Source organism: Eleutherodactylus coqui, chromosome 11, assembly GCF_035609145.1.
Source record: "Eleutherodactylus coqui strain aEleCoq1 chromosome 11, aEleCoq1.hap1, whole genome shotgun sequence".
NCBI lineage: Eukaryota > Metazoa > Chordata > Amphibia > Anura > Eleutherodactylidae > Eleutherodactylus > Eleutherodactylus coqui.
Window position 1 is genome coordinate 142,541,393 of NC_089847.1, and position 25,187 is coordinate 142,566,579.

The 25,187-nt window shown below is 51.5% G+C and overlaps 1 protein-coding gene across 1 annotated transcript in view; it reads left to right on the plus strand.

Moving 5' to 3' along the window:
• Nucleotides 1–25,187, plus strand: part of OTOG (otogelin) — a 276,916-nt gene that overhangs the window by 207,858 nt on the left and 43,871 nt on the right. The window contains exons 36-37 of the mRNA XM_066582440.1: nt 9,620–9,788; nt 10,931–11,076. Coding sequence (XP_066438537.1) covers nt 9,620–9,788; nt 10,931–11,076 — 315 coding nt within the window. The remainder of the gene's footprint in view (nt 1–9,619; nt 9,789–10,930; nt 11,077–25,187) is intronic.

A 25,187-nucleotide genomic window follows, 5' to 3' on the forward strand; every position in this document is an offset into this window, starting at 1 on the left:
ACTAGTAGTGTGCAGTCTGTATGTAGTAGTCAGACCCCTGCAGACATGACTAGTAGTGTGCAGCCTGTATGTAGTAGTCAGACCTCTGCAGACATGACTAGTAGTGTGCAGCCTGTATGTAGTAGTCAGTCCTCTGCAGACATGACTAGTAGTGTGCAGCCTGTATGTAGTAGTCGGTCCCCTGCAGACATGACTAGTAGTGTGCAGCCTGTATGTAGTAGTCGGTCCTCTGCAGAAATGACTAGTAGTGTGCAGCCTGTATGTAGTAGTCGGTCCTCTGCAGACATGACTAGTAGTGTGCAGTCTGTATATAGTAGTCGGTCCTCTGCAGACATGACTAGTAGTGTGCAGCCTGTATGTAGTAGTCGGTCCTCTGCAGACATGACTAGTAGTGTGCAGCCTGTATGTAGTAGTCGGTCCTCTGCAGACATGACTAGTAGTGTGCAGCCTGTATGTAGTAGTTGGTCCTCTGCAGACATGACTAGTAGTGTGCAGTCTGTATGTAGTAGTCAGACCTCTGCAGACATGACTAGTAGTGTGCAGCCTGTATGTAGTAGTCGGTCCTCTGCAGACATGACTAGTAGTGTGCAGCCTGTATGTAGTAGTCGGTCCTCTGCAGACATGACTAGTAGTGTGCAGCCTGTATGTAGTAGTCGGTCCCCTGCAGACATGACTAGTAGTGTGCAGTCTGTATGTAGTAGTCGGTCCTCTGCAGACATGACTAGTAGTGTGCAGTCTGTATGTAGTAGTCGGTCCTCTGCAGACATGACTAGTAGTGTGCAGCCTGTATGTAGTAGTCGGTCCTCTGCAGACATGACTAGTAGTGTGCAGCCTGTATGTAGTAGTCGGTCCCCTGCAGACATGACTAGTAGTGTGCAGCCTGTATGTAGTAGTCAGACCTCTGCAGACATGACTAGTAGTGTGCAGCCTGTATGTAGTAGTCGGTCCTCTGCAGACATGACTAGTAGTGTGCAGCCTGTATGTAGTAGTCGGTCCCCTGCAGACATGACTAGTAGTGTGCAGTCTGTATGTAGTAGTCGGTCCTCTGCAGACATGACTAGTAGTGTGCAGCCTGTATGTAGTAGTCGGTCCTCTGCAGACATGACTAGTAGTGTGCAGCCTGTATGTAGTAGTCAGACCTCTGCAGAAATGACTAGTAGTGTGCAGCCTGTATGTAGTAGTCAGACCTCTGCAGAAATGACTAGTAGTGTGCAGCCTGTATGTAGTAGTCAGACCTCTGCAGACATGACTAGTAGTGTGCAGCCTGTATGTAGTAGTCAGACCTCTGCAGAAATGACTAGTAGTGTGCAGCCTGTATGTAGTAGTCAGACCCCTGCAGACATGACTAGTAGTGTGCAGCCTGTATGTAGTAGTCAGACCTCTGCAGACATGACTAGTAGTGTGCAGCCTGTGTGTAGTAGTCAGTCCCCTGCAGACATGACTAGTAGTGTGCAGCCTGTATGTAGTAGTCAGACCTCTGCAGACATGACTAGTAGTGTGCAGCCTGTATGTAGTAGTCAGACCTCTGCAGAAATGACTAGTAGTGTGCAGCCTGTATGTAGTAGTCAGACCTCTGCAGACATGACTAGTAGTGTGCAGTCTGTATGTAGTAGTCAGCCCCCTGCAGACATGACTAGTAGTGTGCAGCCTGTATGTAGTAGTCAGACCTCTGCAGACATGACTAGTAGTGTGCAGCCTGTATGTAGTAGTCAGACCTCTGCAGACATGACTAGTAGTGTGCAGCCTGTATGTAGTAGTCAGACCCCTGCAGACATGACTAGTAGTGTGCAGCCTGTATGTAGTAGTCAGACCTCTGCAGACATGACTAGTAGTGTGCAGCCTGTATGTAGTAGTCAGTCCTCTGTAGACATGACTAGTAGTGTGCAGCCTGTATGTAGTAGTCAGACCTCTGCAGACATGACTAGTAGTGTGCAGCCTGTATGTAGTAGTCAGTCCTCTGCAGACATGACTAGTAGTGTGCAGCCTGTATGTAGTAGTCGGTCCTCTGCAGACATGACTAGTAGTGTGCAGCCTGTATGTAGTAGTCGGTCCTCTGCAGACATGACTAGTAGTGTGCAGCCTGTATGTAGTAGTCGGTCCTCTGCAGACATGACTAGTAGTGTGCAGCCTGTATGTAGTAGTCAGACCTCTGCAGACATGACTAGTAGTGTGCAGCCTGTATGTAGTAGTCAGACCCCTGCAGACATGACTAGTAGTGTGCAGCCTGTATGTAGTAGTCGGTCCTCTGCAGACATGACTAGTAGTGTGCAGCCTGTATGTAGTAGTCAGACCTCTGCAGACATGACTAGTAGTGTGCAGCCTGTATGTAGTAGTCGGTCCCCTGCAGACATGACTAGTAGTGTGCAGCCTGTATGTAGTAGTCAGACCCCTGCAGACATGACTAGTAGTGTGCAGTCTGTATGTAGTAGTCAGACCCCTGCAGACATGACTAGTAGTGTGCAGCCTGTATGTAGTAGTCGGTCCCCTGCAGAAATGACTAGTAGTGTGCAGCCTGTATGTAGTAGTCGGTCCTCTGCAGACATGACTAGTAGTGTGCAGCCTGTATGTAGTAGTCAGACCCCTGCAGACATGACTAGTAGTGTGCAGCCTGTATGTAGTAGTCAGACCCCTGCAGACATGACTAGTAGTGTGCAGCCTGTATGTAGTAGTCAGACCTCTGCAGACATGACTAGTAGTGTGCAGCCTGTATGTAGTAGTCGGTACTCTGCAGACATGACTAGTAGTGTGCAGCCTGTATGTAGTAGTCAGACCCCTGCAGACATGACTAGTAGTGTGCAGTCTGTATGTAGTAGTCAGACCCCTGCAGACATGACTAGTAGTGTGCAGCCTGTATGTAGTAGTCGGTCCTCTGCAGAAATGACTAGTAGTGTGCAGCCTGTATGTAGTAGTCGGTCCTCTGCAGACATGACTAGTAGTGTGCAGTCTGTATGTAGTAGTCGGTCCTCTGCAGACATGACTAGTAGTGTGCAGCCTGTATGTAGTAGTCGGTCCTCTGCAGACATGACTAGTAGTGTGCAGCCTGTATGTAGTAGTTGGTCCTCTGCAGACATGACTAGTAGTGTGCAGTCTGTATGTAGTAGTCAGACCTCTGCAGACATGACTAGTAGTGTGCAGCCTGTATGTAGTAGTCGGTCCTCTGCAGACATGACTAGTAGTGTGCAGCCTGTATGTAGTAGTCGGTCCTCTGCAGACATGACTAGTAGTGTGCAGCCTGTATGTAGTAGTCGGTCCCCTGCAGACATGACTAGTAGTGTGCAGCCTGTATGTAGTAGTCAGACCTCTGCAGACATGACTAGTAGTGTGCAGCCTGTATGTAGTAGTCAGACCTCTGCAGACATGACTAGTAGTGTGCAGCCTGTATGTAGTAGTCAGTCCTCTGCAGACATGACTAGTAGTGTGCAGCCTGTATGTAGTAGTCGCTCCTCTGCAGACATGACTAGTAGTGTGCAGCCTGTATGTAGTAGTCGGTCCTCTGCAGACATGACTAGTAGTGTGCAGCCTGTATGTAGTAGTCAGACCTCTGCAGAAATGACTAGTAGTGTGCAGCCTGTATGTAGTAGTCAGACCTCTGCAGAAATGACTAGTAGTGTGCAGCCTGTATGTAGTAGTCAGACCTCTGCAGACATGACTAGTAGTGTGCAGCCTGTATGTAGTAGTCGGTCCTCTGCAGACATGACTAGTAGTGTGCAGCCTGTATGTAGTAGTCAGTCCTCTGCAGACATGACTAGTAGTGTGCAGCCTGTATGTAGTAGTCAGACCTCTGCAGACATGACTAGTAGTGTGCAGCCTGTATGTAGTAGTCAGACCTCTGCAGACATGACTAGTAGTGTGCAGCCTGTATGTAGTAGTCGGTCCTCTGCAGACATGACTAGTAGTGTGCAGCCTGTATGTAGTAGTCAGACCTCTGCAGACATGGCTAGTAGTGTGCAGCCTGTATGTAGTAGTCGGTCCCCAGCAGACATGACTAGTAGTGTGCAGTCTGTATGTAGTAGTCGGTCCCCTGCAGACATGACTAGTAGTGTGCAGTCTGTATGTAGTAGTCGGTCCTCTGCAGACATGACTAGTAGTGTGCAGCCTGTATGTAGTAGTCGGTCCTCTGCAGACATGACTAGTAGTGTGCAGCCTGTATGTAGTAGTCAGACCTCTGCAGAAATGACTAGTAGTGTGCAGCCTGTATGTAGTAGTCAGACCTCTGCAGAAATGACTAGTAGTGTGCAGCCTGTATGTAGTAGTCAGACCCCTGCAGACATGACTAGTAGTGTGCAGCCTGTATGTAGTAGTCGGTCCTCTGCAGAAATGACTAGTAGTGTGCAGCCTGTATGTAGTAGTCAGACCCCTGCAGACATGACTAGTAGTGTGCAGCCTGTATGTAGTAGTCGGTCCTCTGCAGAAATGACTAGTAGTGTGCAGCCTGTATGTAGTAGTCGGTCCTCTGCAGACATGACTAGTAGTGTGCAGTCTGTATGTAGTAGTCGGTCCTCTGCAGACATGACTAGTAGTGTGCAGCCTGTATGTAGTAGTCGGTCCTCTGCAGACATGACTAGTAGTGTGCAGCCTGTATGTAGTAGTTGGTCCTCTGCAGACATGACTAGTAGTGTGCAGTCTGTATGTAGTAGTCAGACCTCTGCAGACATGACTAGTAGTGTGCAGCCTGTATGTAGTAGTCGGTCCTCTGCAGACATGACTAGTAGTGTGCAGCCTGTATGTAGTAGTCGGTCCTCTGCAGACATGACTAGTAGTGTGCAGCCTGTATGTAGTAGTCGGTCCCCTGCAGACATGACTAGTAGTGTGCAGCCTGTATGTAGTAGTCAGACCTCTGCAGACATGACTAGTAGTGTGCAGCCTGTATGTAGTAGTCAGACCTCTGCAGACATGACTAGTAGTGTGCAGCCTGTATGTAGTAGTCAGTCCTCTGCAGACATGACTAGTAGTGTGCAGCCTGTATGTAGTAGTCGCTCCTCTGCAGACATGACTAGTAGTGTGCAGCCTGTATGTAGTAGTCGGTCCTCTGCAGACATGACTAGTAGTGTGCAGCCTGTATGTAGTAGTCAGACCTCTGCAGAAATGACTAGTAGTGTGCAGCCTGTATGTAGTAGTCAGACCTCTGCAGACATGACTAGTAGTGTGCAGCCTGTATGTAGTAGTCGGTCCTCTGCAGACATGACTAGTAGTGTGCAGCCTGTATGTAGTAGTCGGTCCCCTGCAGACATGACTAGTAGTGTGCAGTCTGTATGTAGTAGTCGGTCCTCTGCAGACATGACTAGTAGTGTGCAGCCTGTATGTAGTAGTCGGTCCTCTGCAGACATGACTAGTAGTGTGCAGCCTGTATGTAGTAGTCAGACCTCTGCAGAAATGACTAGTAGTGTGCAGCCTGTATGTAGTAGTCAGACCTCTGCAGAAATGACTAGTAGTGTGCAGCCTGTATGTAGTAGTCAGACCCCTGCAGACATGACTAGTAGTGTGCAGCCTGTATGTAGTAGTCGGTCCTCTGCAGACATGACTAGTAGTGTGCAGTCTGTATGTAGTAGTCGGTCCCCTGCAGACATGACTAGTAGTGTGCAGCCTGTATGTAGTAGTCGGTCCCCTGCAGACATGACTAGTAGTGTGCAGTCTGTATGTAGTAGTCAGACCTCTGCAGACATGACTAGTAGTGTGCAGCCTGTATGTAGTAGTCGGTCCTCTGCAGACATGACTAGTAGTGTGCAGCCTGTATGTAGTAGTCGGTCCTCTGCAGACATGACTAGTAGTGTGCAGCCTGTATGTAGTAGTCGGTCCCCTGCAGACATGACTAGTAGTGTGCAGCCTGTATGTAGTAGTCAGACCTCTGCAGACATGACTAGTAGTGTGCAGCCTGTATGTAGTAGTCAGACCTCTGCAGACATGACTAGTAGTGTGCAGCCTGTATGTAGTAGTCAGTCCTCTGCAGACATGACTAGTAGTGTGCAGCCTGTATGTAGTAGTCGCTCCTCTGCAGACATGACTAGTAGTGTGCAGCCTGTATGTAGTAGTCGGTCCTCTGCAGACATGACTAGTAGTGTGCAGCCTGTATGTAGTAGTCAGACCTCTGCAGAAATGACTAGTAGTGTGCAGCCTGTATGTAGTAGTCAGACCTCTGCAGAAATGACTAGTAGTGTGCAGCCTGTATGTAGTAGTCAGACCTCTGCAGACATGACTAGTAGTGTGCAGCCTGTATGTAGTAGTCGGTCCTCTGCAGACATGACTAGTAGTGTGCAGCCTGTATGTAGTAGTCAGACCTCTGCAGAAATGACTAGTAGTGTGCAGCCTGTATGTAGTAGTCAGACCTCTGCAGAAATGACTAGTAGTGTGCAGCCTGTATGTAGTAGTCGGTCCCCTGCAGACATGACTAGTAGTGTGCAGTCTGTATGTAGTAGTCGGTCCTCTGCAGACATGACTAGTAGTGTGCAGCCTGTATGTAGTAGTCAGACCTCTGCAGAAATGACTAGTAGTGTGCAGCCTGTATGTAGTAGTCAGACCTCTGCAGAAATGACTAGTAGTGTGCAGCCTGTATGTAGTAGTCAGACCCCTGCAGACATGACTAGTAGTGTGCAGCCTGTATGTAGTAGTCGGTCCTCTGCAGAAATGACTAGTAGTGTGCAGCCTGTATGTAGTAGTCGGTCCTCTGCAGACATGACTAGTAGTGTGCAGTCTGTATGTAGTAGTCGGTCCCCTGCAGACATGACTAGTAGTGTGCAGCCTGTATGTAGTAGTCGGTCCCCTGCAGACATGACTAGTAGTGTGCAGTCTGTATGTAGTAGTCAGACCTCTGCAGACATGACTAGTAGTGTGCAGCCTGTATGTAGTAGTCAGACCCCTGCAGACATGACTAGTAGTGTGCAGTCTGTATGTAGTAGTCAGCCCCCTGCAGACATGACTAGTAGTGTGCAGCCTGTATGTAGTAGTCAGACCTCTGCAGACATGACTAGTAGTGTGCAGCCTGTATGTAGTAGTCGGTCCTCTGCAGACATGACTAGTAGTGTGCAGCCTGTATGTAGTAGTCAGACCTCTGCAGACATGACTAGTAGTGTGCAGCCTGTATGTAGTAGTCGGTCCTCTGCAGACATGACTAGTAGTGTGCAGCCTGTATGTAGTAGTCGGTCCCCTGCAGACATGACTAGTAGTGTGCAGTCTGTATGTAGTAGTCGGTCCTCTGCAGACATGACTAGTAGTTTGCAGCCTGTATGTAGTAGTCGGTCCTCTGCAGACATGACTAGTAGTGTGCAGCCTGTATGTAGTAGTCAGACCTCTGCAGAAATGACTAGTAGTGTGCAGCCTGTATGTAGTAGTCAGACCTCTGCAGACATGACTAGTAGTGTGCAGCCTGTATGTAGTAGTCAGACCTCTGCAGACATGACTAGTAGTGTGCAGCCTGTATGTAGTAGTCGGTCCTCTGCAGACATGACTAGTAGTGTGCAGCCTGTATGTAGTAGTCAGACCCCTGCAGACATGACTAGTACTGTGCAGCCTGTATGTAGTAGTCGGTCCCCTGCTGACATGACTAGTAGTGTGCAGCCTGTATGTAGTAGTCGGTCCTCTGCAGACATGACTAGTAGTGTGCAGCCTGTATGTAGTAGTCAGACCCCTGCTGACATGACTAGTAGTGTGCAGTCTGTATGTAGTAGTCAGACCTCTGCAGACATGACTAGTAGTGTGCAGCCTGTATGTAGTAGTTGGTCCTCTGCAGACATGACTAGTAGTGTGCAGCCTGTATGTAGTAGTCAGACCCCTGCAGACATGACTAGTAGTGTGCAGCCTGTATGTAGTAGTCAGTCCTCTGCAGACATGACTAGTAGTGTGCAGCCTGTATGTAGTAGTCGGTCCTCTGCAGACATGACTAGTAGTGTGCAGCCTGTATGTAGTAGTCAGACCTCTGCAGACATGACTAGTAGTGTGCAGCCTGTATGTAGTAGTCGCTCCTCTGCAGACATGACTAGTAGTGTGCAGCCTGTATGTAGTAGTCAGACCTCTGCAGACATGACTAGTAGTGTGCAGCCTGTATGTAGTAGTCAGACCTCTGCAGACATGACTAGTAGTGTGCAGCCTGTATGTAGTAGTCGGTCCTCTGCAGACATGACTAGTAGTGTGCAGCCTGTATGTAGTAGTCGGTCCTCTGCAGACATGACTAGTAGTGTGCAGCCTGTATGTAGTAGTCAGACCCCTGCAGACATGACTAGTAGTGTGCAGCCTGTATGTAGTAGTCGGTCCTCTGCAGACATGACTAGTAGTGTGCAGCCTGTATGTAGTAGTCAGACCCCTGCAGACATGACTAGTAGTGTGCAGCCTGTATGTAGTAGTCAGACCTCTGCAGAAATGACTAGTAGTGTGCAGCCTGTATGTAGTAGTCAGACCCCTGCAGACATGACTAGTAGTGTGCAGCCTGTATGTAGTAGTCAGACCTCTGCAGACATGACTAGTAGTGTGCAGCCTGTATGTAGTAGTCAGTCCCCTGCAGACATGACTAGTAGTGTGCAGCCTGTATGTAGTAGTCAGTCCCCTGCAGACATGACTAGTAGTGTGCAGCCTGTATGTAGTAGTCAGACCTCTGCAGACATGACTAGTAGTGTGCAGCCTGTATGTAGTAGTCCGTCCTCTGCAGACATGACTAGTAGTGTGCAGCCTGTATGTAGTAGTCAGTCCTCTGCAGACATGACTAGTAGTGTGCAGCCTGTATGTAGTAGTCAGTCCTCTGCAGACATGACTAGTAGTGTGCAGCCTGTATGTAGTAGTCAGTCCTCTGCAGACATGACTAGTAGTGTGCAGCCTGTATGTAGTAGTCAGTCCTCTGCAGACATGACTAGTAGTGTGCAGCCTGTATGTAGTAGTCGGTCCTCTGCAGACATGACTAGTAGTGTGCAGTCTGTATGTAGTAGTCGGTCCCCTGCAGACATGACTAGTAGTGTGCAGCCTGTATGTAGTAGTCGGTCCCCTGCAGACATGACTAGTAGTGTGCAGTCTGTATGTAGTAGTCAGACCTCTGCAGACATGACTAGTAGTGTGCAGCCTGTATGTAGTAGTCAGTCCTCTGCAGACATGACTAGTAGTGTGCAGCCTGTATGTAGTAGTCAGTCCTCTGCAGACATGACTAGTAGTGTGCAGCCTGTATGTAGTAGTCGGTCCTCTGTAGACATGACTAGTAGTGTGCAGCCTGTATGTAGTAGTCAGACCTCTGCAGACATGACTAGTAGTGTGCAGCCTGTATGTAGTAGTCAGACCTCTGCAGACATGACTAGTAGTGTGCAGCCTGTATGTAGTAGTCGGTCCTCTGCAGACATGACTAGTAGTGTGCAGTCTGTATGTAGTAGTCGGTCCCCTGCAGACATGACTAGTAGTGTGCAGCCTGTATGTAGCAGTCAGACCTCTGCAGACATGACTAGTAGTGTGCAGCCTGTATGTAGTAGTCAGACCTCTGCAGACATGACTAGTAGTGTGCAGCCTGTATGTAGTAGTCAGTCCTCTGCAGACATGACTAGTAGTGTGCAGCCTGTATGTAGTAGTCGGTCCTCTGCAGACATGACTAGTAGTTCCTGGGGTCATGTGGAGGGCCCCGGGCCCCGGCTGACGCGCTCTTCTTGTCTTGCAGCCGTACACGGAGAACGAATGCATTAAGCACATCTGTGTGGACGGACAGTTGATCCAGGTGAACAAGTCGCAGCATTGCCCCTACAACGTGACGCAGCCCGGCTGCGGGCTCCTGGGATTTGCCGTCCAGATCAACGGGGATCGCTGCTGCCCCAAGTGGGAGTGCGCCTGTGAGTATCCAGCATAATACATGTGACGCAGGCTGCTGCCTCGGCTGGTCGCTGCCATCACAGCCTCATGCTGATGGGTGATGTGGCCCCTGCAGCTGATGGGTGATGTGGCCCCTGAGGCTGATGAGTGATGTGGCCCCTGTCTCTGATGGGTGATGTGCAACGTGGCCTCTGCAGGTAATGGGTGATGCGGCCCCTGAGGCTGATGGGTGATGTTCAATGTGGCCCCTGCAGCTGATGGGTGATGTGCATTGTGGCCCCGGCAGCTGATGGGCGATTTGGCCCTGCAGCTGATGGGCGATGTGGCCCCTGCGGCCGATGGGCGATGCGGGCCCCTGCGGCCGATGGGTGATGCGGGCCCCTGCGGCTGATGGGTGATGGGACCGCATCAGCTGCAGGGGGCCACTACAGCTGATGGGTGATGTGGCCCCTGCAGCCGATGCGTGATGCGGTCCCTGCAGCTGATGTGTGATGTGGCCCCTGAGGCTGATGAGTGATGTGGCCCCTGTCTCTGATGGGTGATGTTCAACATGGCCTCTGCACGTAATGGGTGATGCGGCCTCTGCAGGTAATGGGTGATGCAGCCCCTGAGGCTGATTGGTGATGTGGCCCCTGCATCTGATGGGTGATGTGCAATGCGGCCCCTGCAGCTGAAGGGGTTTTGTGGCCCCCTGCAGCTGATGGGTGATGCGGCCCCTGTAGCTGAAGGGTGATGCGGAACCTGCAGCTGATGTGGCCCTTGCAGTTGATGGGTGATGTGCGATGCGGCCCCTGCAACTAAAGGGTGATGCGGCCTCTGCAGTTGATGGGTGATGTGGCCCCCTGCGGCTAATGGGTGATTTGGCACCTGCAGCTGATGGGTGATGCGGCACCTGCAGCTGATGGGTGATGCGGCCCCTGCAACTGAAGGGTGATGCGGCCCCTGCAGTTGATAGCTGATGTGTAATGTGGCCCCTGCTGCTGATGGGTGATGTGGCCCCTGCAGTTGATGGGTGATGTGCGATGCGGCCCCTGCGGCTGATGCGGCCCCTGCAGTTGATAGCTGATGTGTAATGTGGCCCCTGCTGCTGATGGGTGATGTGAGCGCGGACTTGCTGAAGTCCTCCCTTCGGCATGGGTTGAGCCTCTGCTTCTCGTTGCAGGCCGCTGCTCCATCTTCTCGGACCTGAGCTTTGTCACATTTGATGGCCGTTACCTCGCGTTGTATAAAGAAGCCTCGTACATCGTGACTCTGACGGAGGACGAGTCCGTTACCGTGCAGGTTTCACAGTGCGGACAGACGGGGCAGGTGAGCAACAGTGGGGTGTGCCATGCAGAACACCTGAGGGTAGAGGGGGCATCGAAGATCACAGATTGGGGGGAGATCAGCAGCACATGACCTTCCATCTCCACCACAGCAGATGGCAGTGTTATCCTCCGTGGACGTGCCACCCGTGCATGGTCCCGCCGCGCGCTGTGCCACATGCTAAAACAGGCCATCGCATGCTAGCGGAGATGCCGCGCACTGTCCCGTTGTGTGCTAGAGCAGACCACCGCACACAGTCGCGCCGCATACTAGAGCAGAGCACCGTGCGCAGTGCCACATGCTAAAACAGACCATCGCATGCTGGAGGAGACCACTGCACACGGCCCTGCTGTGTACTAGAGCAGCCCACCATGCATGGTCCTGCCGCGTGCTAGAGCAGACCACCGCACATATGATATTCCGACTATGATATAGTTGGAATAACGGAAACATGGCTTGATGAAAAGTGCGATTGGGCGGTGAATTTACAGGGTTACTGTCTCTTTAGAAGAGACCGTGGGAACCAGAAAGGGGGAGGGGTATGTCTGTACGTCAAATCGTACTTAAAGCCGAGGCTACGGGAGGATATAGGGGTAGGAGAAGAACAGGTGGAATCTCTGTGGGTAGAAATACAGGGAGGAAAAAATAGAAGACCCCTATCAGGATTTTGTTATCGACCACCAAAAGCAACAGAAGAAACTGAAGACTTAGTACTAAGGCAGATAGAGGAGGTGTCAAACCGCAACGAAGTAATTATCATGGGGGACTTTAATTATCCAGATATAACATGGGAGAAGGAAACCTGCAAATCTCACAGGGGTGATAAGTTCTTGAGATCAATTAAAGATAACTACCTTACCCAACTTGTGCGGGAACCAACTAGAGGGAGGGCCACTCTGGACTTAGTACTAACTAACAAACCGGACAGAATCACAGGGGTGCAGGCTGAGGGGCACTTGGGGAACAGTGACCACAATATAATCAACTTCCAGCTGTCATTCAATAAGAAGCCTTATCAGGGAGCGACAAATAAACTAAACTTTAGTAAAGCAACATGTGATCAGCTCAGAACTACTAATCAGTAACATTAAATGGGACAACAGCCTCAAAAATATCAGTACAGAGGACAAATGGGAGGAGTTTAAAAGGATCCTAATCGCCTCATGTGAGCAGTTCATACCCTTTAAAAATAAAAGAACTACAAGTAGAAGGAAACCAATGTGGCTCGACAAGATGGTAAGGGGGGCAATAAACGAAAAAAAAGAAAGCGTTCAAACTACTAAAGCAAGAAGGCAGCGAAGAAGAACTAAAATCGTACAGGGAAAAAACAAAATATGTAAAGGAAAGATCAAAATTGCCAAGGAGGAGGCGGAAAGACTGATCGCCAAAGAGAGCAAAAACAACCCGAAACTAGTCTTCAATTATATTAACAGCAAAAGGATTTGCAGGGAGAGCGCTGGCCCTTTAACAAATAATGCAGGAGAAATCATAGAAGATGATGGAGGGAAGGCAAATCTACTAAACAGTTTCTTTTCAAGCGTATTCACAAACGAAAAGGAAATGCCACATGAGATGCAGGGGAATAAAATGAACCCCTCACAAAATATGTCATACCTAACGCAGGAGGAGGTGCGGAACCGGTTAAAGAAGATTAAAATCGATAAATCGCCAGGCCCAGATGGATTACACCCAAGGATACTAAGGGAACTAAATGATGAGCTAGCTAGGACACTATATCTTATATGTATGGACACTATAGAGACCGGGGTTGTACCATTGGATTGGCGCATAGCCAACATGGTTCCAATATACAAAAAGGGGAGCAAAAGTGAGCCTGGTGACTGCAGGCCGGTAAGTCTCACTTCAGTAACGGGAAAAATATTGGAGGGGTTTCTGAGAGACGCCATCGATGAGTACCTCAAGGAGAACAGCGGTATAACTCCTCACCAGCATGGGTTCATGAGGGGTCGCTCATGTCAGACCATCTGATCAGCTCCTACGATGAAGTAAGCTCTAGGCTGGACCTGGGGGAGTCTATTGATCTTGTATATCTGGACTTCTCTAAAGCATTTGACACTGTGCCACATAATAGGCTGATATATAAAATGAGAAGCTCGGATTGGGTGAAAACGTGTGTATCTGGGTAAGGTACTGGCAGAGATAGAAAGCAGAGGGGGGTAATAAATGGTTTATACTCTGATTGGGCCCCCGTCACTAGTGGGGGCCACAGGGTTCAGTATTAGGCCCCATTCTGTTCAACATAACGACCTGATAGAGGGGCTGCAGCGTAATGTATAATTTTGTATCATCTGCAGATATTGATATAATATAATCAATGCAATGGAGGACAATGTGCGGCTACAAACGGACCGAGATAAGCCGGGGGGGGGGGGGGGATGGAGGTCAATGTGGATAAATGTAAGGTTCTGCACATGGGCAGGAGAAACGGATGTCACCAATATACACTAAATGGGGTACTGCTAGGGAAAAGACCTGGGGGGTACTAGTGGGCTGTAGACTAAACTGGAGTAACCAATGCCAGTCAGCTGCTGCAAAAGCTAATAGAGTCTTGGGGTGCAGTAAAAGAGGTATAGGGGCGAGGGACGAGAACGTTATATAGTGGGAGGATAAGGCACTTGTCAGGCCTCACATGGAATACTGGGTACAGATCTGGTCACCGGGGCTCAAGAAAGATGTCACAGTGCTTGAGGGGTACAAAGAAGGGCAACTAAACTAATACATGGGATCTTACCCTTTATTACAACCTTCCCAAACTCTTATAATCCCCGCCACAGACACCAATATTGGATACAGAAGGCCGGGTGTTTATTAACGGGGTTACAAACATTGGGGAGGAACGTAACCAATAATAACCAGAACACTTCCTGTAAACTCTTAGGCCTCATGTCCACGGGGAAAAGAAGAATTTAAATCCGCAGCGTCTTTCCCGCCCCATAGGGATGCATTGACCACCTGCGGGTAGATAAATACCTGCGGATGGTCAATAAAAGTGAATTAAAACATTTCTGGAGCTTGAAAAAAAATGGCGATGCTCCATTCGGGCGCGGGTCTCCCACGGGGGGGGGGGGCTCCCATAGGGTTCAATAGAAGCCAGCAGAAGCCGTCCGGATCCGCAGGAGACCCGCCCCTCAATTAAACTCACCTGCTGCGGGCCATGCAGATCTTCCTTCCTTCGCGGCCGGATCTTCTTTCTTCGAACCGGCGGATGCGCCTGGCGCATACACGCGGCACACAGCCGGCGTGCCGAGCACATCCGCTGAGCCGAAGAAAGAAGATCCGGCCGCGAAGAAGGGAAGACGGGCACGGCCCGCAGCAGGTGAGTTTATTCTTATTTTCAGCGCTCATGTCCGCGGGGCAGGAGGGACCGATGGAGAATCCGTAGCCGGCCTGATTGTCCCTGTGGACATGAGGCCTTACAGACATGAGTTTACCACCACCAGACTCTCCCCACGTTTACCTGCCCCCCCGCCTAATGCGGGCGACAATCCCCCACCAGGCCCTGGCACCCACTAATGACATGGCTCCCCAACACCCGCAGCCTCCTCAATCATCTACACAACTCCATCTTACCAATATCCAACCCAATCTCTGATAAGTCTACTAGATCATTCCTATGGAAGCCGGGAACAAGACCTTCCAAATCAGCATGTCTAAAAAGGAAGAACCCACCCCTGGCATGAGCTCTACCACCGGGTTACCCTTCTCCGAATTCTCTCACTATATACAGACCTCGGCAATGACCATAATAATGGAGGAACAATATCTGAAGAACCATCGCTGTATCTGAACCTTGTCTAATGCTCCACATCTCCCTTACAATGTCCCACGACACATCAATGTGTTCTATGTCATTAACCCCTAAGTGTAAGATCAAAACATCTGGACAGGGCCCACGTGACACTCCAGGCCCACGTGACCCTCCACGCCCACGTGACCCTCCACGCCCACGTGACCCTCCAAGCCCACGTGACCCTCCATGCCCACGTGACTCTCTAAGCCCACGTGACCCTCCAGGCCCACGTGACCCTCCACGCCCACGTGACCCACCATGCCCACGTGACCCACCATGCCCACGTGACTCTTTATAGATCAGTTCAGCCATTAATCCCCTCCCCCTCATACATCTATTACCGCACCAATAATGTCAGACTCTGATCTGCACAATCCCACATTTCGGGGTACCAGCGCTCCGCTGCCCTTCCCCCAGCCCGGTACACAAAGGAGGGGCCAACAATCCACACAATACTTCTCTTAAGTCCTAGAATGAAAACAGAATCATTACCCCATATTATTGGGGCGCCTGTACACCTTAACCCGAGATGATCCCATCTGTCTACGTGTTCTCCAATAACACCCCATCTGTAAACAGTGTAAGCCCCATTATACATTAAAGTGAGATAATGACTGTCCATCATCCCTGTCTCCCGAAAACAAGACAGGGTCTTCTACTAATTGCTCCATAAGATCTTACTTTTGCCATGTATAACTGCCTGGACACCATTTACAGTGACTTTTTTTCATAACTGCAACTAGGGCTTATTTTTGGAATAGGGCTTAAAGTTCAAGCATCCTCAAATCCTGAAGAATCCTGCTAGGGCTTATTTCCTGGGTAGGTTTTATCTCTAGGGAAACACGGTACATGGATCAACAAAGAACCTGGTGCTTGCGGGCATAGACACAAACGCCTGCAAATGCCTGACCGGGCATATATTCTCATGCAAATGAGCAAACCAGCGAAGCCACGCCCCTTTATAATAATTAGAGACATAATGGGTAAAGCTCCCATGGTCTGACCCATCCTTAAGGCCCCAAAGTCACATCTAAACAGCCGGACCTCATCTGCCGATCTACACCCTTCAGGCAATACTTCACCAACTACCCTAGTAAGCTACATGTGATAGCAGAGCGGTGATCAGCGGCGTACACTACTGCCCTACAGCCCCTGATCAGCGGCGTACACTACTGCCTTACAGCCCCTGATCAGCGGCATACACTACTGCCTTACAGCCCCTGATCAGGGGCATACACTACTGCCTTACAGCCCCTGATCAGCGGCGTACACTACTGCCTTACAGCCCCTGATCAGGGGCATACACTACTGCCTTACAGCCCCTGATCAGGGCATACACTACTGCCTTACAGCCCCTGATCAGCGGCATACACTACTGCCTTACAGCCCCTGATCAGGGGCATACACTACTGCCTTACAGCCCCTGATCAGCGGCGTACACTACTGCCTTACAGCCCCTGATCAGGGCATACACTACTGCCTTACAGCCCCTGATTAGTGGCCTACACTACTGCCTTACAGCCCCTGATCAGCGGCGTACACTACTGCCTTACAGCCCCTGATCAGGGCATACACTACTGCCTTACAGCCCCTGATCAGGGGCATACACTACTGCCTTACAGCCCCTGATCAGCGGCATACACTACTGCCTTACAGCCCCTGATTAGTGGCCTACACTACTGCCTTACAGCCCCTGATCAGCGGCGTACACTACTGCCTTACAGCCCCTGATCAGCGGCGTACACTACTGCCTTACAGCCCCTGATCAGTGGCGTACACTACTGCCTTACAGCCCCTGATCAGGGCATACACTACTGCCTTACAGCCCCTGATCAGGGCATACACTACTGCCTTACAGCCCCTGATCAGGGCATACACTACTGCCTTACAGCCCCTGATCAGGGGCGTACACTACTGCCTTACAGCCCCTGATCAGCGGCATACACTACTGCCTTACAGCCCCTGATCAGCGGCGTACACTACAGCCTTACAGCCCCTGATCAGCGGCGTACACTACTGCCTTACAGCCACTGATCAGGGCATACACTACTGCCTTACAGCCCCTGATCAGCGGCGTACACTACTGCCTTACAGCCACTGATCAGCGGCATACACTGCTGCCTTACAGCCCCTGATCAGGGCATACACTACTGCCTTACAGCCACTGATCAGGGCATACACTACTGCCTTACAGCCCCTGATCAGCGGCGTACACTACTGCCTTACAGCCCCTGATCAGTGGCGTACACTACTGCCTTACAGCCCCTGATCAGCGGCGTACACTACTGCCTTACAGCCACTGATCAGCGGCATACACTACTGCCTTACAGCCCCTGATCAGCGGCATACACTACTGCCTTACAGCCCCTGATCAGCGGCGTACACTACTGCCTTACAGCCCCTGATCAGTGGCGTACACTACTGCCTTACAGCCCCTGATCAGCGGCGTACACTACTGCCTTACAGCCACTGATCAGCGGCATACACTACTGCCTTACAGCCACTGATCAGGGCATACACTACTGCCTTACAGCCCCTGATCAGTGGCGTACACTACTGCCTTACAGCCCCTGATCAGCGGCATACACTACTGCCTTACAGCCCCTGATCAGCGGCATACACTACTACCTTACAGCCCCTGATCAGCGGCATACACTACTGCCCTACAGCCCCTGATCAGAGGCATACACTACTGCCTTACAGCCCCTGATCAGTGGCGTACACTACTGCCTTACAGCCCCTGATCAGCGGCGTACACTACTGCCTTACAGCCACTGATCAGTGGCGTACACTACTGCCTTACAGCCCCTGATCAGCGGCGTACACTACTGCCTTACAGCCCCTGATCAGCGGCGTACACTACTGCCTTACAGCCACTGATCAGCGGCGTACACTACAGCCTTACAGCCCCTGATCAGCGGCATACACTACTGCCTTACAGCCCCTGATCAGCGGCATACACTACTGCCCTACAGCCCCTGATCAGCGGCGTACACTACTGCCTTACAGCCCCTGATCAGCGGCATACACTACTGCCTTACAGCCCCTGATCAGCGGCGTACACTACTGCCTTACAGCCCCTGATCAGCGGCGTACACTACTGCCTTACAGCCCCTGATCAGGGCATACACTACTGCCTTACAGCCCCTGATCAGCGGCATACACTACTGCCTTAGAGCCCCTGATCAGCGGCGTACACTACTGCCTTACAGCCACTGATCAGCGGCGTACACTACTGCCTTACAGCCCCTGATCAGCGGCGTACACTACTGCCTTACAGCCCCTGATCAGCGGCATACACTACTGCCTTACAGCCCCTGATCAGCGGCGTACACTACTGCCTTACAGCCCCTGATCAGGGCATACACTACTGCCTTACAGCCCCTGATCAGCGGCGTACACTACTGCCTTACAGCCCCTAATCAGTGGCGTACACTACTGCCTTACAACCCCTGATCAGCGGCGTACACTACTGCCTTACAGCCCCTGATCAGGGCATACACTACTGCCTTACAGCCCCTGATCAGCGGCATACACTACTGCCTTACAGCCCCTGATCAGCGGCGTACACTACTGCCTTACAGCCCCTGATCAGCGGCGTACACTACGGCCTTACAGCCCCTGATCAGGGCATACACTACAGCCTTACAGCCCCTGATCAGCGGCGTACACTACTGCCCTACAGCCCCTGATCAGCGGCGTACACTACTGCCCTACAGCCCCTGATCAGGGCATACACTACTGCCTTACAGCCCCTGATCAGCGGCGTACACTACTGCCTTACAGCCCCTGATCAGCGGCGTACACTACTGCCTTACAGCCCCTGATCAGCGGCGTACACTACTGCCCTACAGCCCCTGATCAGGGCATACACTACTGCCTTACAGCCACTGATCAGCGGCATACACTACTGCCCTACAGCCCCTGATCAGGGCATACACTACTGCCTTACAGCCCCTGATCAGCGGCGTACACTACTGCCTTACAGCCCCTGATCAGCGGCGTACACTACTGCATTACAGCCCCTGATCAGCGGCGTACACTACTGCCTTACAGCCCCTGATCAGCGGCGTACACTACTGCCCTACAGCCCCTGATCAGGGCATACACTACTGCCTTACAGCCCCTGATCAGCGGCGTACACTACTGCCCTACAGCCCCTGATCAGGGCATACACTACTGCCTTACAGCCCCTGATCAGCGGCGTACACTACTGCCTTACAGCCCCTGATCAGCGGCGTACACTACTGCCTTACAGCCACTGATCAGCGGCATACACTACTGCCTTACAGCCCCTGATCAGCGGCGTACACTACTGCCTTACAGCCCCTGATCAGCGGCGTACACTACTGCCTTACAGCCCCTGATCAGCGGCATACACTACTGCCTTACAGCCCCTGATCAGCGGCGTACACTACTGCCTTACAGCCCCTGATCAGCGGCGTACACTACTGCCTTACAGCCCCTGATCAGCGGCGTACACTACGGCCTTACAGCCCCTGATCAGCGGCGTACACTACTGCCTTACAGCCCCTGATCAGCGGCATACACTACTGCCTTACAGCCACTGATCAGCGGCATACACTACTGCCTTACAGCCCCTGATCAGCGGCATACACTACTGCCTTACAGCCCCTGATCAGCGGCGTACACTACTGCCCTACAGCCCCTGATCAGCGGCGTACACTACTGCCTTACAGCCACTGATCAGCGGCATACACTACTGCCCTACAGCCCCTGATCAGGGCATACACTACTGCCTTACAGCCCCTGATCAGCGGCGTACACTACTGCCCTACAGCCCCTGATCAGGGCATACACTACTGCCTTACAGCCCCTGATCAGCGGCGTACACTACTACCTTACAGCCCCTGATCAGGGGCATACACTACTGCCTTACAGCCCCTGATCAGCGGCGTACACTACTACCTTACAGCCCCTGATCAGCGGCATACACTACAGCCTTACAGCCCCTGATCAGCGGCATACACTACTGCCTTACAGCCCCTGATCAGCGGCGTACACTACTGCCTTACAGCCCCTGATCAGCGGCGTACACTACTGCCTTACAGCCACTGATCAGCGGCATACACTACTGCCTTACAGCCCCTGATCAGCGGCGTACACTACTGCCTTACAGCCCCTGATCAGCGGTGTACACTACTGCCCTACAGCCCCTGATCAGGGCATACACTACTGCCTTACAGCCCCTGATCAGCGGCATACACTACTGCCTTACAGCCCCTGATCAGCGGCGTACACTACTGCCTTACAGCCCCTGATCAGCGGCATACACTACTGCCTTACAGCCCCTGATCAGCGGCGTACACTACTGCCTTACAGCCCCTGATCAGCGGCGTACACTACTGCCTTACAGCCCCTGATCAGCGGCATACACTACTGCCTTACAGCCCCTGATCAGCGGCATACACTACTGCCTTACAGCCACTGATCAGCGGCATACACTACTGCCTTACAGCCCCTGATCAGCGGCGTACACTACTGCCTTACAGCCCCTGATCAGCGGCATACACTACTGCCTTACAGCCACTGATCAGCGGCGTACACTACTGCCTTACAGCCACTGATCAGCGGCGTACACTACTGCCTTACAGCCCCTGATCAGCGGCGTACACTACTGCCTTACAGCCACTGATCAGCGGCGTACACTACTGCCTTACAGGGCTGATCAGCGGCATACACTATTGCCTTACAGCCCCTGATCAGTGGCATACACTACTGCCTTACAGCCACTGATCAGCGGCGTACACTACTGCCTTACAGCCCCTGATCAGCGGCGTACACTACTGCCTTACAGCCACTGATCAGCGGCGTACACTACTGCCTTACAGGGCTGATCAGCGGCATACACTACTGCCTTACAGCCCCTGATCAGCGGCATACACTACAGCCTTACAGCCCCTGATCAGCGGCGTACACTACTGCCTTACAGCCCCTGATCAGCGGCGTACACTACTGCCTTACAGCCCCTGATCAGCGGCGTACACTACTGCCTTACAGCCACTGATCAGCGGCGTACACCACTGCCTTACAGGTCTGATCAGCGGCATACACTACTGCCTTACAGCCCCTGATCAGCGGCATACACTACTGCCTTACAGCCACTGATCAGCGGCATACACTACTGCCTTACAGCCCCTGATCAGCGGCATACACTACTGCCTTACAGCCACTGATCAGCGGCGTACACTACTGCCTTACAGCTCCTGATCAGCGGCGTACACTACTGCCTTACAGCCACTGATCAGCGGCGTACACTACTGCCTTACAGGGCTGATCAGCGGCATACACTATTGCCTTACAGCCCCTGATCAGTGGCATACACTACTGCCTTACAGCCACTGATCAGCGGCGTACACTACTGCCTTACAGCCCCTGATCAGCGGCGTACACTACTGCCTTACAGCCACTGATCAGCGGCGTACACTACTGCCTTACAGGGCTGATCAGCGGCATACACTACTGCCTTACAGCCCCTGATCAGCGGCATACACTACAGCCTTACAGCCCCTGATCAGCGGCGTACACTACTGCCTTACAGCCACTGATCAGCGGCGTACACTACTGCCTTACAGCCCCTGACCAGCGGCATACACTACTACCTTACAGCCACTGATCAGCGGCATACACTACTGCCTTACAGCCACTGATCAGCGGCGTACACCACTGCCTTACAGGTCTGATCAGCGGCGTACACTACTGCCTTACAGCCCCTGATCAATCGCTCTACCTGAGAAACAGAATTAATAGGTACCAGATAAAAGAAAGCCCGACAATACCTCCCACACTGACATCAGTAAGGGGTTATATGTTAGTCTGTAGTCAGATCATGTCTAACTCCTGCCGACCGGCTCTGACCAACCATCACCCCATAACCATTATCACTGATGTCAGCACCTCATGATAACTCCTGCCGACCGGCTCTGACCAACCATCACCCCATAACCATTATCACTGATGTCAGCACCTAATGATAACTCCTGCCGACCGGCTCTGACCAACCATCACCCCATAACCATTATCAATGATGTCAGCACCTCATGATAACTCCTCCGACCGGCTCTGACCAACCATCACTCCATAACCATTACCCACTGATGTCAGCACCTCATGATAACTCCTGCCGACCGGCTCTGACCAACCATCACTCCATAACCATCACCCCATAACCATCATCCACTGATGTCAGCACCTCATGATAACTCCTGCCGACCGGCTCTGACCAACCATCACCCCATAACCATTATCCACTGATGTCAGCACCTCATGATAACTCCTGCCGACCGGCTCTGACCAACCATCACTCCATAACCATTACCCACTGATGTCAGCACCTCATGATAACTCCTGCCGACCGGCTCTGACCAACCATCACCCCATAACCATTATCACTGATGTCAGCACCTCATGATAACTCCTGCCGACCGGCTCTGACCAACCATCACCCCATAACCATTATCACTGATGTCAGCACCTCATGATAACTCCTGCCGACCGGCTCTGACCAACCATCACTCCATAACCATTACCCACTGATGTCAGCACCTCATGATAACTCCTGCCGACCGGCTCTGACCAACCATCACCCCATAACCATTATCCACTGATGTCAGCACCTCATGATAACTCCTGCCGACCGGCTCTGACCAACCATCACTCCATAACCATTACCCACTGATGTCAGCACCTCATGATAACTCCTGCCGACCGGCTCTGACCAACCATCACCCCATAACCATTATCACTGATGTCAGCACCTCATGATAACTCCTGCCGACCGGCTCTGACCAACCATCACCCCATAACCATTATCACTGATGTCAGCACCTCATGATAACTCCTGCCGACCGGCTCTGACCAACCATCACTCCATAACCATTACCCACTGATGTCAGCACCTCATGATAACTCCTGCCGACCGGCTCTGACCAACAATCACTCCATAACCATTACCCACTGATGTCAGCACCTCATGATAACTCCTGCCGACCGGCTCTGACCAACAATCACTCCATAACCATTACCCACTGATGTCAGCACCTCATGATAACTCCTGCCGACCGGCTCTGACCAACAATCACTCCATAACCATCACCCCATAACCATCATCCACTGATGTCAGCACCTCATGATAACTCCTGCCGACCGGCTCTGACCAACCATCACCCCATAACCATTATCCACTGATGTCAGCACCTCATGATAACTCCTGCCGACCAGCTCTGACCAACCATCACTCCATAACTATTACCTACTGATGTCAGCACCTCATGATAACTCCTGCCGACCGGCTCTGACCAACCATCACCCCATAACCATTACCCACTGATATCATGAGGTGCTGACAACTCCTGCCGACCGGCACTGACCAACCATCACCCCATAACCATTACCCACTGATGTCAGCATCTCATGATAACTTCTGCCGACCGGCTCTGACCAACCATCACTCCATAACCATTACCCACTGATGTCAGCACCTCATGATAACTCCTCCGACCAACCATCACTCCATAACCATTACCCACTGATGTCAGCACCTCATGATAACTCCTGCCGACCGGCTCTGACCAACCATCACTCCATGACCATTATCCACTGATGTCAGCACCTCATGATAACTCCTGCCGACCGGCTCTGACCAACCATCACTCCATAACCATTACCCACTGATGTCAGCACCTCATGATAACTCCTGCCGACCGGCTCTGACCAACCATCACTCCATAACCATCATCCACTGATGTCAGCACCTCATGATAACTCCTGCCGACCGGCTCTGACCAACAATCACTCCATAACCATCATCCACTGATGTCAGCACCTCATGATAACTCCTGCCGACCGGCTCTGACCAACCATCACTCCATAACCATCATCCACTGATGTCAGCACCTCATGATAACTCCTGCCGACCGGCTCTGACCAACAATCACTCCATAACCATCATCCACTGATGTCAGCACCTCATGATAACTCCTGCCGACCGGCTCTGACCAACCATCACCCCATAACCATTATCCACTGATGTCAGCACCTCATGATAACTCCTGCCGACCGGTTCTGACTAACCATCACTCTATAACCATTACCCACTGATGTCAGCACCTCATGATAACTCCTGCCGACCGGCTCTGACCAACCATCACCCCATAACCATTATCACTGATGTCAGCACCTCATGATAACTCCTGCCGACCGGCTCTGACCAACCATCACCCCATAACCATTATCACTGATGTCAGCACCTCATGATAACTCCTGCCGACCGGCTCTGACCAACCATCACTCCATAACCATTACCCACTGATGTCAGCACCTCATGATAACTCCTGCCGACCGGCTCTGACCAACAATCACTCCATAACCATTACCCACTGATGTCAGCACCTCATGATAACTCCTGCCGACCGGCTCTGACCAACAATCACTCCATAACCATTACCCACTGATGTCAGCATCTCATGATAACTTCTGCCGACCGGCTCTGACCAACCATCACTCCATAACCATTACCCACTGATGTCAGCACCTCATGATAACTCCTGCCGACCGGCTCTGACCAACAATCACTCCATAACCATCACCCCATAACCATCATCCACTGATGTCAGCACCTCATGATAACTCCTGCCGACCGGCTCTGACCAACAATCACTCCATAACCATCACTCCATAACCATCATCCACTGATGTCAGCACCTCATGATAACTCCTGCCGACCGGCTCTGACCAACAATCACTCCATAACCATCATCCACTGATGTCAGCACCTCATGATAACTCCTGCCGACCGGCTCTGACCAACCATCACTCCATAACCATCATCCACTGATGTCAGCACCTCATGATAACTCCTGCCGACCGGCTCTGACCAACAATCACTCCATAACCATCATCCACTGATGTCAGCACCTCATGATAACTCCTGCCGACCGGCTCTGACCAACCATCACTCCATAACCATCATCCACTGATGTCAGCACCTCATGATAACTCCTGCCGACCGGCTCTGACCAACCATCACTCCATAACCATCATCCACTGATGTCAGCACCTCATGATAACTCCTGCCGACCGGCTCTGACCAACCATCACTCCATAACCATCATCCACTGATGTCAGCACCTCATGATAACTCCTGCCGACCGGCTCTGACCAACCATCACTCCATAACCATCATCCACTGATGTCAGCACCTCATGATAACTCCTGCCGACCGGCTCTGACCAACAATCACTCCATAACCATCATCCACTGATGTCAGCACCTCATGATAACT